This window comes from Lagopus leucura, unplaced genomic scaffold (genome assembly GCF_019238085.1).
Source record: "Lagopus leucura isolate 7727_CA_CO unplaced genomic scaffold, USGS_WTPT01 Super-Scaffold_73, whole genome shotgun sequence".
In the NCBI taxonomy this organism is placed as follows: Eukaryota; Metazoa; Chordata; class Aves; order Galliformes; family Phasianidae; genus Lagopus; species Lagopus leucura.
The window spans coordinates 68474760-68489522 of NW_024962252.1; the positions used below are offsets into that span (position 1 = coordinate 68474760).

The following is a 14763-nucleotide window of genomic DNA, read 5'->3' on the forward strand; positions in this document are numbered from 1 at the left end:
ATGTATTTTTAAGAACTGGAGCAGCTGAAGTCTGCCACTTCTAAAGCAAAACTTTGAAGTTAGGAGTGCACACAACAAATAAATATTTAATAAGTAAGTCAAGTATCCGAATCTTTAAACACTTGTTTTGTTCATTTAAATAAATCCAGTATGAGATATCCAGCATGAGATCAAGTCTCTAAATACAGAGAGGATTACTTCCTCCAAATAATACAGGGCTCTTCTGTTTCATTTTAATTTTCTAAATAAATAGCAATTTTTCTTTTTTCTTTTTTTTTTTTTTTTTTTTTTTTCTCTACTAATGCTCACCTTGGTCATAAAACTGACTATATTCTACAATGTAGGTAACTTCTCTAAGAAATAAGAATTAATTAAAAATTACTGTTTAGCAAGCCTGAAACTTAAAAGCGGTATTTAATGCATATTTATTCTAATTAAACATTACGAGAGCCCAGACATGCAAAGAATATCCTCAACACAGCCTGAATTTCAGTACTGGTCTGGAAACAGAAAACCAGAACTTCCACAAGGATGCTGAAGAGTAAGACAGAGGTTCAAGGCTGGCACATTTGACCACAGAATAGGCTCTCAATCTGTTATGATCTTCACTAGAAGCACAAAAATAAGCTGCCACTCCTGAACAATGACTGGGTAAAATAAAAAGCGTCTGAAGAACCCGGATCCTCAAATGCCAGAGAGAACTTCAGCTGTTTCACTCAGCGTAGTGAGGAAATGAGCACTCTTAAGTAAGCAAAGGTGGCAGCTGAAAGCATTAGCTACAATGCTAAAAAAAGTTATCTGTCAAACTTAGGAACAACACAATGGCGCAGATTCAGTGACAATGGAGAAAAACAGATACTCATAAAGTTGATTTTAAATTTCTTCAAAGATTAAAGAACATATATCCCTGACAAAAGTTAAGATGGGGAGATGAAGCAAGGGAGCAGAGTAATGGATGTATATACCCTGGAATGATTAAAAAGGAGGAGAAAAAAATAAAAATAGAACATCCTGAAAAGCAGAATGTCACTCTACTAAGGATTTCTCAGAAAAAAAAAGACAATAATATTAAAGTTAGCAAAAGAAAAAAAGTCAGATTTTGGAATGTCTTATCTGTGTTACAGTAACAAGAAGGCTTATATATAGACGAAGAACTCTTCATAGAATTCAGCTCTCATTTTCTACAGACTGTCATCACTTAAATCTGACAAAACAAGGCAAACTTCAATGCAACAGCAAAAGGAAGCTTTCTCAGTAATTTATCACAGATACCACTAGATTTAGTAGCTCTCTCCCTGATCCCAACAACAGATACTATTTTCCAAAGGTGGCTTCAAAACAGCCTTTGCACACACAAGTTGGCTGAATTATGCAATGAGGTACAGTTACAGAAACCTAACCACCTAAAATGTTAAGTTAAAATCAAAAACAAAAGATCAGTGGTCTGAAAGTATCAGCTAGAAATTTGGGATCTTGTTTTAAACTTCCATCTCTACACACTCTCCTCCCCAGTTTATGCTTTGTCATTTTGAACATCATTCAAAGCCACATATCGCTATCTAATGTTCAGAGCAAATGGTATAGCAGGATGAAAAGACCTATTGCCTAGTTATTAGTTCATTGTAGCATACAGAGGCATTGTCTATATTGTTCTGCCACACCACTTTGCTGAAGTATTCTGCTGTATAGAAGAAATACACCATTTTGTATCTGAAACCAAACAAGCAGAGGTATGTAAGACAAAGCACAACTAGAAACAGATAGTAAGGGAAGCACTGTGAAGACAATGAGCAAGGACTATATTTTTAAGATTTAATATTCCCAGAACTATGGGAAGAAGGAGTTTCTGTGATGTCTCTGGATAAACAGCCACATAGGAACAGGCAGCTCAAACATGAGAATGAATCAGATCAAGTGAATCAAATAACTGAAAGTTCTTTATCAGAAGTGAAGAGAGGTGAAAACACTTTTTTTTTTTTAATTAAACTCAAATTTTGTGAGAAGATGATGAAAATGAAGTATACCTATTGATTACAAGAGTAACAAAGTTAGGGAATAAAATCAAGTGACGACAAGAAATTACTATGAGCTGAATTCATTTTGATCACTTCCCTGAAACAGTGCACTGACTTTCAAAATACAGAAGTATATTAAATATTTAAGGAGCAAAGTTCTCATCTGCATGTAACTATTCAAAGGAAATCCAAACACTTCAGAAGTTACACTGCTTTCAGATGGAGTTGAGGCTCTGACTCTTTGGAAGGCTGAGGCACCTGAAGACATCTAAAGGTCTGTATCTTAAAATACAAAAAACTAATAAAGGCAGTCTGAGAATTTATTTTGAAAAGCACTTCAAGACCAAATGCCAAGTTGGAAATCAGTGTTAGGAGACATTTCTTCCTCATATCTTTTTAAACATTTGGTAATATTTACTGAAATCAATATTTAGTAAGCTCCTGATAAAGAGATGAACTCACAATACTGTGTATTCAACACACATTCATGACGTAGACAGAGAAAATACCAACCATAACCACCATCTCTAAACAGCTCCAAGAAATACTGAAAGAGCTTCAAAAAGTGACACAAGGATATTGAGAAAGAATATGCCAATATAAAATACAAGTAAGCTTACATGCAACACAGCTATTGTATACTTAAAATCTGTTTTCACATACAGAGTACAGTAACATTCTTATCTGTATGATAAAAGGATAGTAAGGAATACTGTGAAATAGAAATCCATTTCTTACAGAAAAATTTTAGGGATTAAAATGCCTTTAAAAAAAATAAGTATATAATCAATTTAAGAGTGTTTGTTTCTACGTTTCTGAAATACAGAAGAGTTAAATATATCTTTGTATTCTTCTGAGATTTTTTTTTTCTATTGCCAAGTCTTCTTCACTAAAGGACTTTATGTCAGTCCTGTAATTGATGCTCCACAAAACAACTTCTTTTTATTCAGACATTTCCCTCTTTTTAAAACTTGAATGAAGAAAATATTAATTAATGCTTGTTAATTCACTGTCTATTTGTTCAAAAGAAAAGTTTCCAATGTTAACTTACCCCATTCAAGCTACCTAAATCCTTCACTAAGTGTTCATCTGTAGAAGGTTCATAGTTAAGTACAGCGTGTTGCTTGTCCACACTTCGTGACTAAAATAACAAGAATAAAAAAGTATTTCAAAAACAGATCAAAAGAGAATAAAATTGGATTACTCTAAGAAATAACTATGTCATTTTCATGCATTCTTTCTAATTATGCATAAAATAATTAATCCCCCACTAACTTGATCTCTAACCATATCGAAATCTGAGTACTCATAGCAGAATCATAAAATTCATAATAATTTTTTTTAATGTTTCCTCAAATGTGACTCTAAGTTACATCCAGCCATATCTTATCAAAAAAATTTCTTTTTCTTTTCCCCATGCTATTACTCATGTTTAATCTTGCATCATCAATTTCACCTTTATTTCTCTCTCGCTCTTTCTCCCTTTAACTGCATGCTTATATCAAAACATGATTATAGTTCTCTGGTATAGCTGTTCTCTCTAAAATGTGCAGTTTCCTGTCATGCATTTCTAAACCCTTCACTATGTTGTCTGGGATTCTTACCGCAGTATACAAACGTTCATTTTTTTCCTACTTGATCTTAACTTTATGAACAAATTATCTATAACCTCTTCGCTAAATGTCTAAGTGGTTCCTGAGTTCCTATTCCCAGTCTCTGATTTGTTTCTTTAATTTTTCATTTCCTTCTATAAGTATTTCAGCAATTCTTCCTTTTTTTTTTTTTTTAAATAAAACTTGCTTCCAAATGTGAACAATAAATTAGGAACAAACCTTGTTGCTATTTTCTCTGAGAAAACCATCTCCCTAAGATCCAAATTCCCAGACCTATATAGCACTGAGAATGACTTCTAGGCTCATTCCTGTACTAGCACCTGCAGTCTGCCAGTTTTAAGGATCCCAGGTCATAGAAGCATTAGCAAGATCAAGGCATCAGGCCATGCAATCATAGCTTCTGAGGAAATGCTTTCACTGAACTTTTAATAATTACTTTATTCAACTATATATTACTTTATTAAACAATTATTATATTACCTTTATGTGTCACTGCATACCACAGAATCATAGAATGGCTTGGGTTAGAAGGGGCCGCAAGATCATCAAATTTCAATCCCAGTGCTACAGACAGGGCCATCCACCTCCAGATCTAATATGAGACCAAGCTGCTCAGGGCCCCATCCAACCTTGAACACCTCCAGGGACGGAGCATCCACGGCCTCTCTGGGCAGCCTGTTCCAGCACCTCACCACTCTCTCTGTAAAGAACTTCCCTGATTCCAATCTAAACCTTCCCTCCTTGAGCTTTTAACCATTCCCCCTTATCCTATCACTGCCTATCCTTGTAAAGAGTTGATTCCCCTCCTTTACATAAACCCCTATTAAATACTCAAAGGCTTCAGTGAAGTCTCCTCGCAGCCCTCTCTCTTCCAGGCTGAACAAGCCCAGCTCCCTCAGACTTTGCAGGGGAGGTGCTCCAGCCCTCTGATCATCTTCATGGCTTCCCACTGGACCCCCTCCAACAGCTCCACATCTTTCCTGGATGCAGTACTCACAATGGCAGAGTAGAGAGGGACAATCACCTCCCTTTCCCTGCTGGCCACACCTCTCCTATTCTGATAGAGCCCAGGATCCATTGGCCTTCTGAGCTGCAAGAGCACACTGTTGGCTCATGTTCAGATTTTCATCCACCAGGATGCCCAGGTCCTTCTCCACAGGACTACTCTCAAGGAGTTCTTCTCCCAGTCTGTACACCTATCTGGGATTAGTCTGACCCAAGTGCAAAACCTTGTACTTTGCTATGTTGAACCTCACGAGGCTCACACGGGGCCACCCTTCAAGTTTGTTTTAGAATATTTACAAAACATATTACGAAGATAGGAGTTTACTGTGAGAAGTAAATCTATATTCCCAGACATGAATAAAACCCCCACCACACGAATAGTGGGTAGGCATGACCTGAGGTCTAATTCTATAAAACACATGACAGAGTGAAAATGCTCTCTAGTAAGGCTACTGTAACACGCTTTCTGACAAGACTATGAATAAAAGCATTAAAAGCCACTTTCTTTATCATGCATTGTCCACATGCTTTGCAGTAAGAGAACAACCAAGCTGTCAGAAGTGGAATGGAAGGTCCTGCACAAAGAGCTATACATACAGAACAAGAACACATTATGAGCTTCTCCTTTGGTGGGTTCCTCCCCCTTCAGCAATGTGGTATCACATTCATGCTGGCATGTAGACCTAGCAGCAGGCTACACAGAATATTCTTGAAATCACAAGGCCTCTTGATTCTTTTTAACTACCTCTAAAGTCAACAGACAATAACATCCATGAATGACTGTTCATAATATCCACCCAGCAGGCAGCTGCTTTTGGAAGTGTTGATGACTGAAGTTTTGTAACAAAATAATAAATGCTCAGGCAATAAGCTTCACTCTAAAGACTGCTCAGTTACAGATAGGGACCATTAAAGTACGTTATTTACTAATGAGAAAACCGCAAAACCACAATACACCACTTATATATGCGTGTGTCTGTGTATACATATATGATATTTATATTATTATATATTTTCCTCATGCCACATATGTATATATATATATATATGTGGCATGAGGAAATTATATATATATTACATATATATATATTATATGTATATATGTATATATATGTGTGTATATATATATATATATGTGGCATGAGGAAAATATATTACACAATCTCCAGTTATGGAGAGATTTAAGGAAAATGATGGATAGCAAGGAACTCAAGCTTACTTAACTGAAGGTTAAGTAAAGTTTGTTTAAGTGAGAGACACTGGACCAGGTTGCCCAGAGAGATTGTGAATGCCCCCTCCATGGAAGCAACCAAGGCCAGACAGGATGGGGCTTTGAGCAACCTGGTCTAAGGGGAGGTGTCCCTGCCTTTTAGCAGGGGGACTAAAACTAGATGATCTGCATGGTTCCTTCCAACCCAAACCATTCCATCATTCTACCAACAGAGAATTTTTAGTCTTTTGAACTCGGATAAAATGATTTGCTGCAGTATATATTATATAAAGCATATCTCCAAATCACTTTTTTGAGTGAGAGATTGAGCTGCCCTACTACTGCTGAGACTTGCAGTCAGCCAATCCAAGTGAATATTAAAAGGCTAAAAGGTATGATAGAAGAGGGCACAGAAGTAGAGATGGTGGTATTAGGAATGATAATTAAAGAAAAAGCATTTAATAAAGAGACAAAGTGCTGAGAAATCTCTGTCTTTAAGAAATTCACTCCACTTCATCTAGCATCTAGGAATGAAATCTGCATCTCTAACATCAGACTGATCAAAAATTTTACATTCAAATAAAACTAACACTACCAGTTGCAATCAACATAAAATTATTGTAAAAATTATGATTTTACTTAATTAGCCCCAACTGAAAACACACACGTGTATTTTAATACAAAGTTTGTAGCTAATCAGTCACATTCTTTTCTCATTGCAACTCTGTTATTTTACCTGGCAAGAAAAACTGTATAGATTAAACAGGAAATAATATTTACTGTTGGGAAGGGGAGATGAGAATCAGTTTCCGTAATTGCCTTACTAACATAAATTATTTGTAGCATATTACTACCTGTATAACCAAGATGTTATAATTGCAATATAATCAAAAGAGTAAGGCAAAAGCAAACAAGGATCGCAAAAGAGAATAAGTAGAAGAGCTTACCCTTGGGTTGAGCTCACTAGAAGATACCAAAAGAGGAGGATCTCCAGAAGAGATCCTTCCCCTCTGGTAGCCAGCTCTTAAATAGGTCCAGGAGGGGTGGAGCCTGGCTCCACCCCTTCCGGCAGCACAGCTGAATTGCCTTCACCTGTGCTCCTCTGGCTGACTCAAGGCTCACCTCAGGTGATTAATCAGAGGTTCAGGCCGTGACTCAGCAGTTCCCATACACTACCTTTAAACTGTTAAAACTTTTACATTTTTCCAACTTGTGAGCAACAAAAAAAAAGCTTATATAACGTGTAAAAATGCCATCTCACTCCCCATCCCAAAAAAGCCAACTTTGCTCTCAGTTTCATGACCTATACCAGAATATTTTTTTAATTATAACATCCTGTGTAGGAATCAGTTGCAATTTTCATTTTTATTTATTTTTATTTATTTTTGCCACCTTATTTTTGCTTTTTTTCCTTTATTTTTTTTCCTACTGAAAACAAATACTTCATGCACAAATCCCGAAGACCTCATACTGCCTGTTCTTATTTTGTTTGTAAGAGAAATTGAGAGTATTTTCAACTTTATAAGAGACAAAGCATTTCTACCACCAACAAACCCTTTGGATATCTTTTGAGGTTGACATGACTTTGGACTGAAATTACACTCTCAGTAATACAAATAAAAAACAGGTTTCTAGGCACTTCATTTGCAAACAGGATTCCAACTTGGCTATTAATGGCTACATATACAATTCCTGACAACTAAGAATTCAAAAGTAAATATGTTACTGAATGGTAGGAATCACTAAGAATATGAAAGTTTAATCATCATAAGAGTTCTACATTAATCAAAGACAAGGATTCCCCAAAATAACAGCATTCACCATTAAAAACTACATACACTGGAAAGCAGCTCAGAGGACTACAGCTCTGATAAAGCAGAGTGCCTGCTGTATGGCTGCACAGCAATACAGTTACACATCTCTAAGAGTTCCCCACAGTGACTCACAAGTTGAGGAAGCTACTGAAGTATTCAACTGACAGACTCGTATTTTTACAGTTGAACCGGAATCATTACTGAGATTGAGTCATTCAAATTCCTTAGAGATACAGGAAATAGCTTTTCTACTGATTTCATTGCCTTTGTACAAGGAGATCAGGACACGGAGACAGAGTTACATCAAATCATGTGACTAAATTAGATTACAAGAAAAAAGAAAGCTCTGTTCAAAAGCATCCGGTGCACGTAGCGTTATCACATATTAAGGGTGCAGCTGATTTTTTACTGATCATATTGCAAAATTTCTCCAGCCTTCTATTCTTGCATTCAGTATGAAATTTCTATAAAGAAAATGTGATCCTCTACACTTCAACAGTAAGTGTATGATTGATGGCAATATACTCTAACTTTCTGTATGAACACAACAGATAAATCAAAACTATCACCCCACCCAACATCTGGCAAATCTCATTTTCATGCACAGCATTAAACTCATTCAAGATTTGAGCAGCTGCACATGGAAGGCTGATGCAATTACCTGTAACATCAGCTCACAGTCATCTCTTCCAACAAAAATCATTTCCCGTGGCAGCCGATGGCGGGTGCCTCCACTGCTCACCAAAAACCAGGATGTTAAGCTCATTTTCTGCTTAGCTGATAAATCCTTGGCAAAGCTACGTCATCCTGCAGCAAGACAGAAAGAAAGAGGAACACAGAAAGTCATTTTGATTATTTTTAGCTACAGTTCCTACTCAGCAAACACTGCAAGCAGAATACATAAAGCCTCTGAAAATACAGCATCTCTCAGTAGCGGGCACTGACGCCAGCAACTGGAGGAAGCGACAGGCTACAGACTTCCATAGTCCTGATGCTCTGCTTCATGCAATGAGGCAAACTCAATCAGAGGTAAGCTTCTTCAAAACAAATGAGCATAGGGCTAATGCCAGTCATACATCAAGCTGTCAGAAAGCTTTTAACATTTAACCACTTATTATTGAGATAATTGCTACATAAATGGTTTGCTATCACAGTCAATAAACAGCATGGCAAACACTCACAAGAGACAGCAATGTGCATGTGTGGTGTGCATATTTTCCAGTGAAAAAGAACTACTTCAAATTTATTCTATTTTAAGCTTAACTTCTCTGCACAGCACCTGATTTTTTCATCCTATTTACTGTTAGATGTTCTTGGGAAAAAATTTTATCTTGGAAATTCAGCAGAACACATTTTCAATTGTGAACAATATGGACCAAGATGAACAATTAAGAAATTAATTGTGAGCAACAAACCAGAAAGCAGCATTCCTATAATACATAGTCACTCCAAAAGTAATGCCTCCTATTTACTTCCATGGAAACTACAACCGATACAGAGAGCACAATAACACTAGTTGACAGAGCAAACTCTCAGCAACAAAACACTGTTTTTCAACAATCACCACCACTAGCTGTGCATTTTCACCAGTGATGAACAAGAGCCTGCATGCTGTGCTTGTAACAATCTGCAGCAGCACCTCCCTGTGCTCACATACAGTATTTGGTTTCCAGAAATGTTTACTAAGTATTGATGAACATCAGTGGTGCAGTCTTTTCTGCATAGAGCTCTGGCTTAACTCACCAACTGACAAAATGACAGACAGTGATAGACAGAAATAAGAATACAATCATTTAAAAAGCTATAAAAGACACAAGATGAAGCAAAAGATTGAAAAGTTGATAAATATATACTAGTCTATGGAAAAGTCCTTCACATAATATGGCCAACTTGACGCTGAACAAAAGCACAATTAAAAGCGCTCTCTAGAGTAATTCAATGGTTGAAACTTGGGACAGACTTTAAGTGTTCCAAATCTCTCTTTAAGAAAAAGTAACACAAAATAATCATACCATTCATTCATTATTGCTCCCTATTTGTTAAGAGAAGGTAAAGAATATAGAAAGCAACCAGTCTGTATTCCTTCTCAGTACCAAACACCTGATACTTCTGTTCTTTCATTTGTGTCATTTAGTGAAATTGAGTTGAGCAACAGTACTCCAAATAGATGTAAACTTACAGCAGATTTCAGCATAATCTTCATTCTAACAAGGATGCTTCAAGGTTCTCAAAACCAGGCTAATGTGTAAGCACTGAATAAGTCACCACCATTGCCCCATTAGGCAAACTATCATCAAGGTGAGACTGTAAATCATGAATGCACATAAAGAAGAACAACAAAAGTCAAAACTGCATCTAAAAGCGACACAACAGGCCTCAGTTAAGTCTACAACTTGCAACAGAAGTGCTGAAATGAACCAGCAAAACTGTGAAACCAATTAAAAAAATGGAATTCAAATGAAAGAAATTAGAGGATTGAATGTATTAAAGATTTATTTCATTAAAAGTATACACTGGTATTTGCAGGAGTGTGTTTTCATATACACAATATCAGGTGGGATTACCTTCTCACAGCTGTATTACAACAGATTCTTCAAATGAAGCCAATGCTTAATTCATGCTCTCCAGCTCAATGGAAGAAACGGTGAACCATCTACACTGTACTTTTCAATAACAAATTGCATCTACAAGAATAACATCCCCACAGCGTATTTAAATACATCTAGATCCCTTGTAAGTATATTAATAATTACAATAGTGTATTCAATAGCCCTCAAGGAAATTAAACTTTTTATTTTTAATATAATCTAGTTTAAAACTAGAAAATAAAAAGTTTAATTAAATTATATCCTTGCATTCTTTTGTAGAAAAAAAAAGTAATGAAGATTGCTAGCCCAAGTTTCCACTTTTAACAAGCAAATTATATGGGTATCTGAAAGCAAGCATACTGGTCAATATAAAAGCTCTTCATTTAGTTCATATTTTACTACCCGTTAAGTCTCCCATCTGTTTATTAAAATACCATTTACACCATGAGGTCATCAAACACTAACCACAAATTCATACCAAACCTCAAATATTATGCTCTTTATGTGTATGTGTATATGTACAAACATATATGCTATTTTGAAAAGTTCATAATCACATACTATACATTTGTTTACACAGACTGTCAAGAAAAGAACTATTTTTACTTTTAAAACAGACAAGTAGGTCAACAGCTACTAAGCCCCCTCAAACCTCCGACAAATGGCAAAGCTTGACAACAAGCACATTAAACTAAGCTATCTGAAAATAAGTAAATAAAAAAGAAATTATACAGAGTAATCATTGCCACACAGCTTGGCAGCACATTCGTAGTTAAAAGTCCATCACCATTTCTATCAAAGCTAATACTGTTCTTTTCCAACAGTGCTTGCTGCTACTGTGACAAATCATCAACCCAGATACATATTTAAGTTTCAAGTATTCATTAGAATAAACCAACGCCTTTGATCAAAAAAGCTTGGCTGAAATTGCACATGGCAAAAGTGACTGAAATTATAAGATACAGTAGCAACAGTTATTTATTAATACCAGAGCAAAGTAAGTGCACTGAAATTTTTATATGAAACGGTGCTTCTCATTAGTTACAAGAGCTGCTCTGAAAGCAATGCCTCCTACTTTAGTATGACGGCCTCGACAACAGGGGTGGATGCTGGTGCTACGGCAGTAGAGGTTGAAGCTCCCTGCCAACATTCCATTACACACTGTTGCCCTGTGATAGATGGCAGCATAGGGTAGTCTGGCACAATGGCATCTGAAGCAAAGGTTTGGGATTTAATTTCACCCTGCAAAGGGGAAAAATGGCACCCGCTGACATTCAATAACACTTCCTGCATGTTTCTGGAGTCCAAACAGTGAAGGGAGTACAGTGAGGCAGAGCATGATGCGTTTCAGCAGTGGAGACAGCAAATGTGGGTCACCTCCACTGACCAAAGTGCAGCATGCAGGTTCTTGTTCATTGATGGTGACTATATTGAAAAATACTTTCGTAGCTGAGAATTTGCTCTATCCAGTAGTGTTACTGAGCTCCTTGTACGTGTTGTAGGAGGCATTACTTTTGGAGCAATCAACATAGACAATATATGGACAATTACACTGAAGCCTGAAAAGTTCATGAAAGCTTAATGTTTTATATATACTGCTGTATTAAGTATTCTGACTGTAGTGGAAAGATTCTGAACAATAAGGGGATGAATGATTGCTCACTGTCTGGGAGACACCAAACTGAATTACTACAGGACAGATGCAAAATGGTTATCAGAAGTAGCTCTTTACTCAAGGCAATTTTAGGCCACGATAATTCTTGCAATGAGACATTATGGATACTAAAAGGTTATGCTGGGTCAGTATGCAATAAGCATTCAAGGAAGAGAAAAATAATTATGCCATTTAAATGCAACGATCCCATTTCTGGTTCAGGAGCTGCCTGAGTCAGGAGTAAGGCTCTAGGGAGTTGTCACTTGATATCACCACAGCTAACACACTCCTTTCCTCATGAAGCCTGTGCTCATGGGGAACAGGATTGTGGCCTGGATGGACCTGCACTGCTACAGGACAGATAACTCTTTTAGCCGAGGTACTTACCAAACTCATTAGGATGAATGAATTTTAAACACTTTCCCAGACTTTGATACCTGGGTGGCACTGGATTGTAATCTTTACCACAGGAAACATAATTACTGAGACTTGATCATCCAAAGCAGTGTTTCATTCTATGTACCATGAATGTCTGTTTATCAGACTTCCATTGCAACAGTGAAATGTTTCCTCATTTGCAGAAGAAATAGCACTTTATGGTCAAGGACTAGCAATTTCAAAAAGCAATAGTCAGCGTGTAAGGAAATACACACAGGTCATAAGTCATTTGAAACAGATGCAGCAGCAAAGGAAAATTGGCTGCATAAGACTGTAAACATAATTCAGTCCTAACAAATAAAGCTCTATATTATGTAGCCAAGAGATGGGTGTAACCAATTTTAATATGTCTAGAAAAACATTGCCAAGCTTATAGTTTTGATTCAGCAAAAATCCTTAATAATCTCTCATTTGAGCAACCTACAGGCTACATTTTTGTATTTGCATGTCACTGAGAACAGCCAACAGTTTTTTCCAGAAGCGAGACATCAGCCCTACGGAAGAACAAAAGCTGCTTTTAAAATTAAAACTAAAGCTAATATATGATGAAATTCAGACTTTAAGCATCACAGTCTTCCACAGAACAACTGAAAATCATATAGCTTTAATAGTACACAATTATCCTATTACTGTACAGTGCATATTCTTTTTAAACAACACGCAAAAACCTCTGCATCAAGCTGATACACAATATTGACAGAACTGCAATCCCTACACTGCCCAGTATTTGAACTTCTAAGTTCCTCTTCCAGCTGCTAAAATTATGCTAATATTAAGTAGTCTTTGCCATATAACTGACAAAGAAGCAAAGTACAGTATATATGTGGAAGTTTCAGGGAAAAAATGGCTCAAATGTTTTTGAAAAAAGGTAAAATATTCTATCTTACTGGCATTAAAAAAATAATAATTAGAAGCAGTACTTCATACATTGGTAATTGAAATGAATTGGTAATGCTCATAAATTGGTAATTGAAATGTGAATGAGGCCTCAGTATCAGTTCGTACCTTCCACTACTGCTCTCGTGCAAATCTACCCAAATGCAGGCAAGAAAAAGGCTTCTGAAAACTTTTCATGTGTATGTTAGTTAAGCAAGTACACAGATGAATTTTCTTGTCATCTGCCTACACAGAGCCTTAAATACTGCTTTGTAATGTTGCTAGGCCAGTTAGAGCCAAAACCAGTACCCCTTCCTCATTACTCTCAGTTCATCCCTTGTTGGTGGTAGGGCCAGAGGAAGAGAATGCCACATAAGACACCTGAACAGCTTTGCAAACTGCTGTGAGGACTCCAGGGAAAAAGACATCGGATGCAAGTCATGACAAAAGAGAAAACCGACTTAAGAGAGCACTGATAGCATCAGCAGCGACTGGAAGTGGCCTGAAACTGAAGTCGATTCCAAGTTCACAAAAAAATGCTGTCGGCAAACAATGCCCATCAGAAAGTGCCCACCATGGCTGCTGAACCAACTGTCTGAGGGAACTAAGAATGCTACTGCCAACAGTTCTGTTTTTGACTGAAACAGTGAAATCCATGCTGTACAAAGAAAGAAGTAAATCTAATTCCAACCCCGAGAAAATTTCTGCATCAATATCATTGGTATTAAAAAGTAACCTGTAAAGGTAACCAATGGAACTCTAGGAAGATGAGTGGAGAACACGACTATAATATTTAACCGACTCTGTAAAACACTGCTGTGGGACAGGATCACAAGTGGCATTTGATGCACTATCATAATTAACCTACTTACATACATTATTAGAAAATAACCTTTAACTACATCACCGCATATTAATTTAACCAGGATCTCTACTGTATTTGTGTTAAAGCAATCAGTTGACAATCAGTTTATGACGGTTTTTTCTCTCTCTTCTCATTACTTGATTGTACTGTGTCTTATTTATTGCATATCACTAAAACCCTTCATGAATTATTAACTTCCCATTGACTTTATCTACCATGCTCATCATCACAGCACGAGAAATTCATTAACACCTATGGCAAAAGCTGCACAACATCTGTGCAAAGAGTATATAATAAAAAGACAGTCTCTATTGTTCCCCATTTAACACTACAGTATCTTAATTTTGGACTGAGTTCTAAAACCAGCAGCACTTCATCTTAAAACACCTAATTTGACACACTACTACAGTGTTCAAACAGCCTCAATGATTTCTTTGTAACACTGAGCAATTCTTTTAAAAGTAAGGTTTAAGGCTACAGGCGTAGGCCTGTAGAAAATTAAGACCACCTTCCCAAACCAAAGGTAAATAGCTTATCTCCCATCACATGAACTATAAATAAAAATTCATACTGTAGGGTATGTAGTCATTAAGTTATCCTTGATGTTTTCGTAATCACCTGCTTTCATTACTCACATTTCTGTCACATCAGAAAGGGAGACTGAGAGCTCCTCAAGAAAGAGTCT

The 14763-nt window shown here is 36.7% G+C and overlaps 1 protein-coding gene across 5 annotated transcripts in view; it reads right to left on the reverse strand.

Moving 5' to 3' along the window:
- CEP170 (centrosomal protein 170) overlaps positions 1 to 14763 on the reverse strand; it is an 88222-nt gene that overhangs the window by 58206 nt on the left and 15253 nt on the right. For all 5 annotated transcript variants that reach the window (XM_042879818.1, XM_042879810.1, XM_042879804.1 and 2 more), the window contains exons 2-3: positions 8319 to 8464; positions 3067 to 3156 (exon numbers count right to left, since the gene is read on the reverse strand). In XM_042879818.1, the coding sequence (XP_042735752.1) occupies positions 3067 to 3156; positions 8319 to 8423 (195 nt within the window). In that variant the 5' untranslated portion in view covers positions 8424 to 8464. The remainder of the gene's footprint in view (positions 1 to 3066; positions 3157 to 8318; positions 8465 to 14763) is intronic.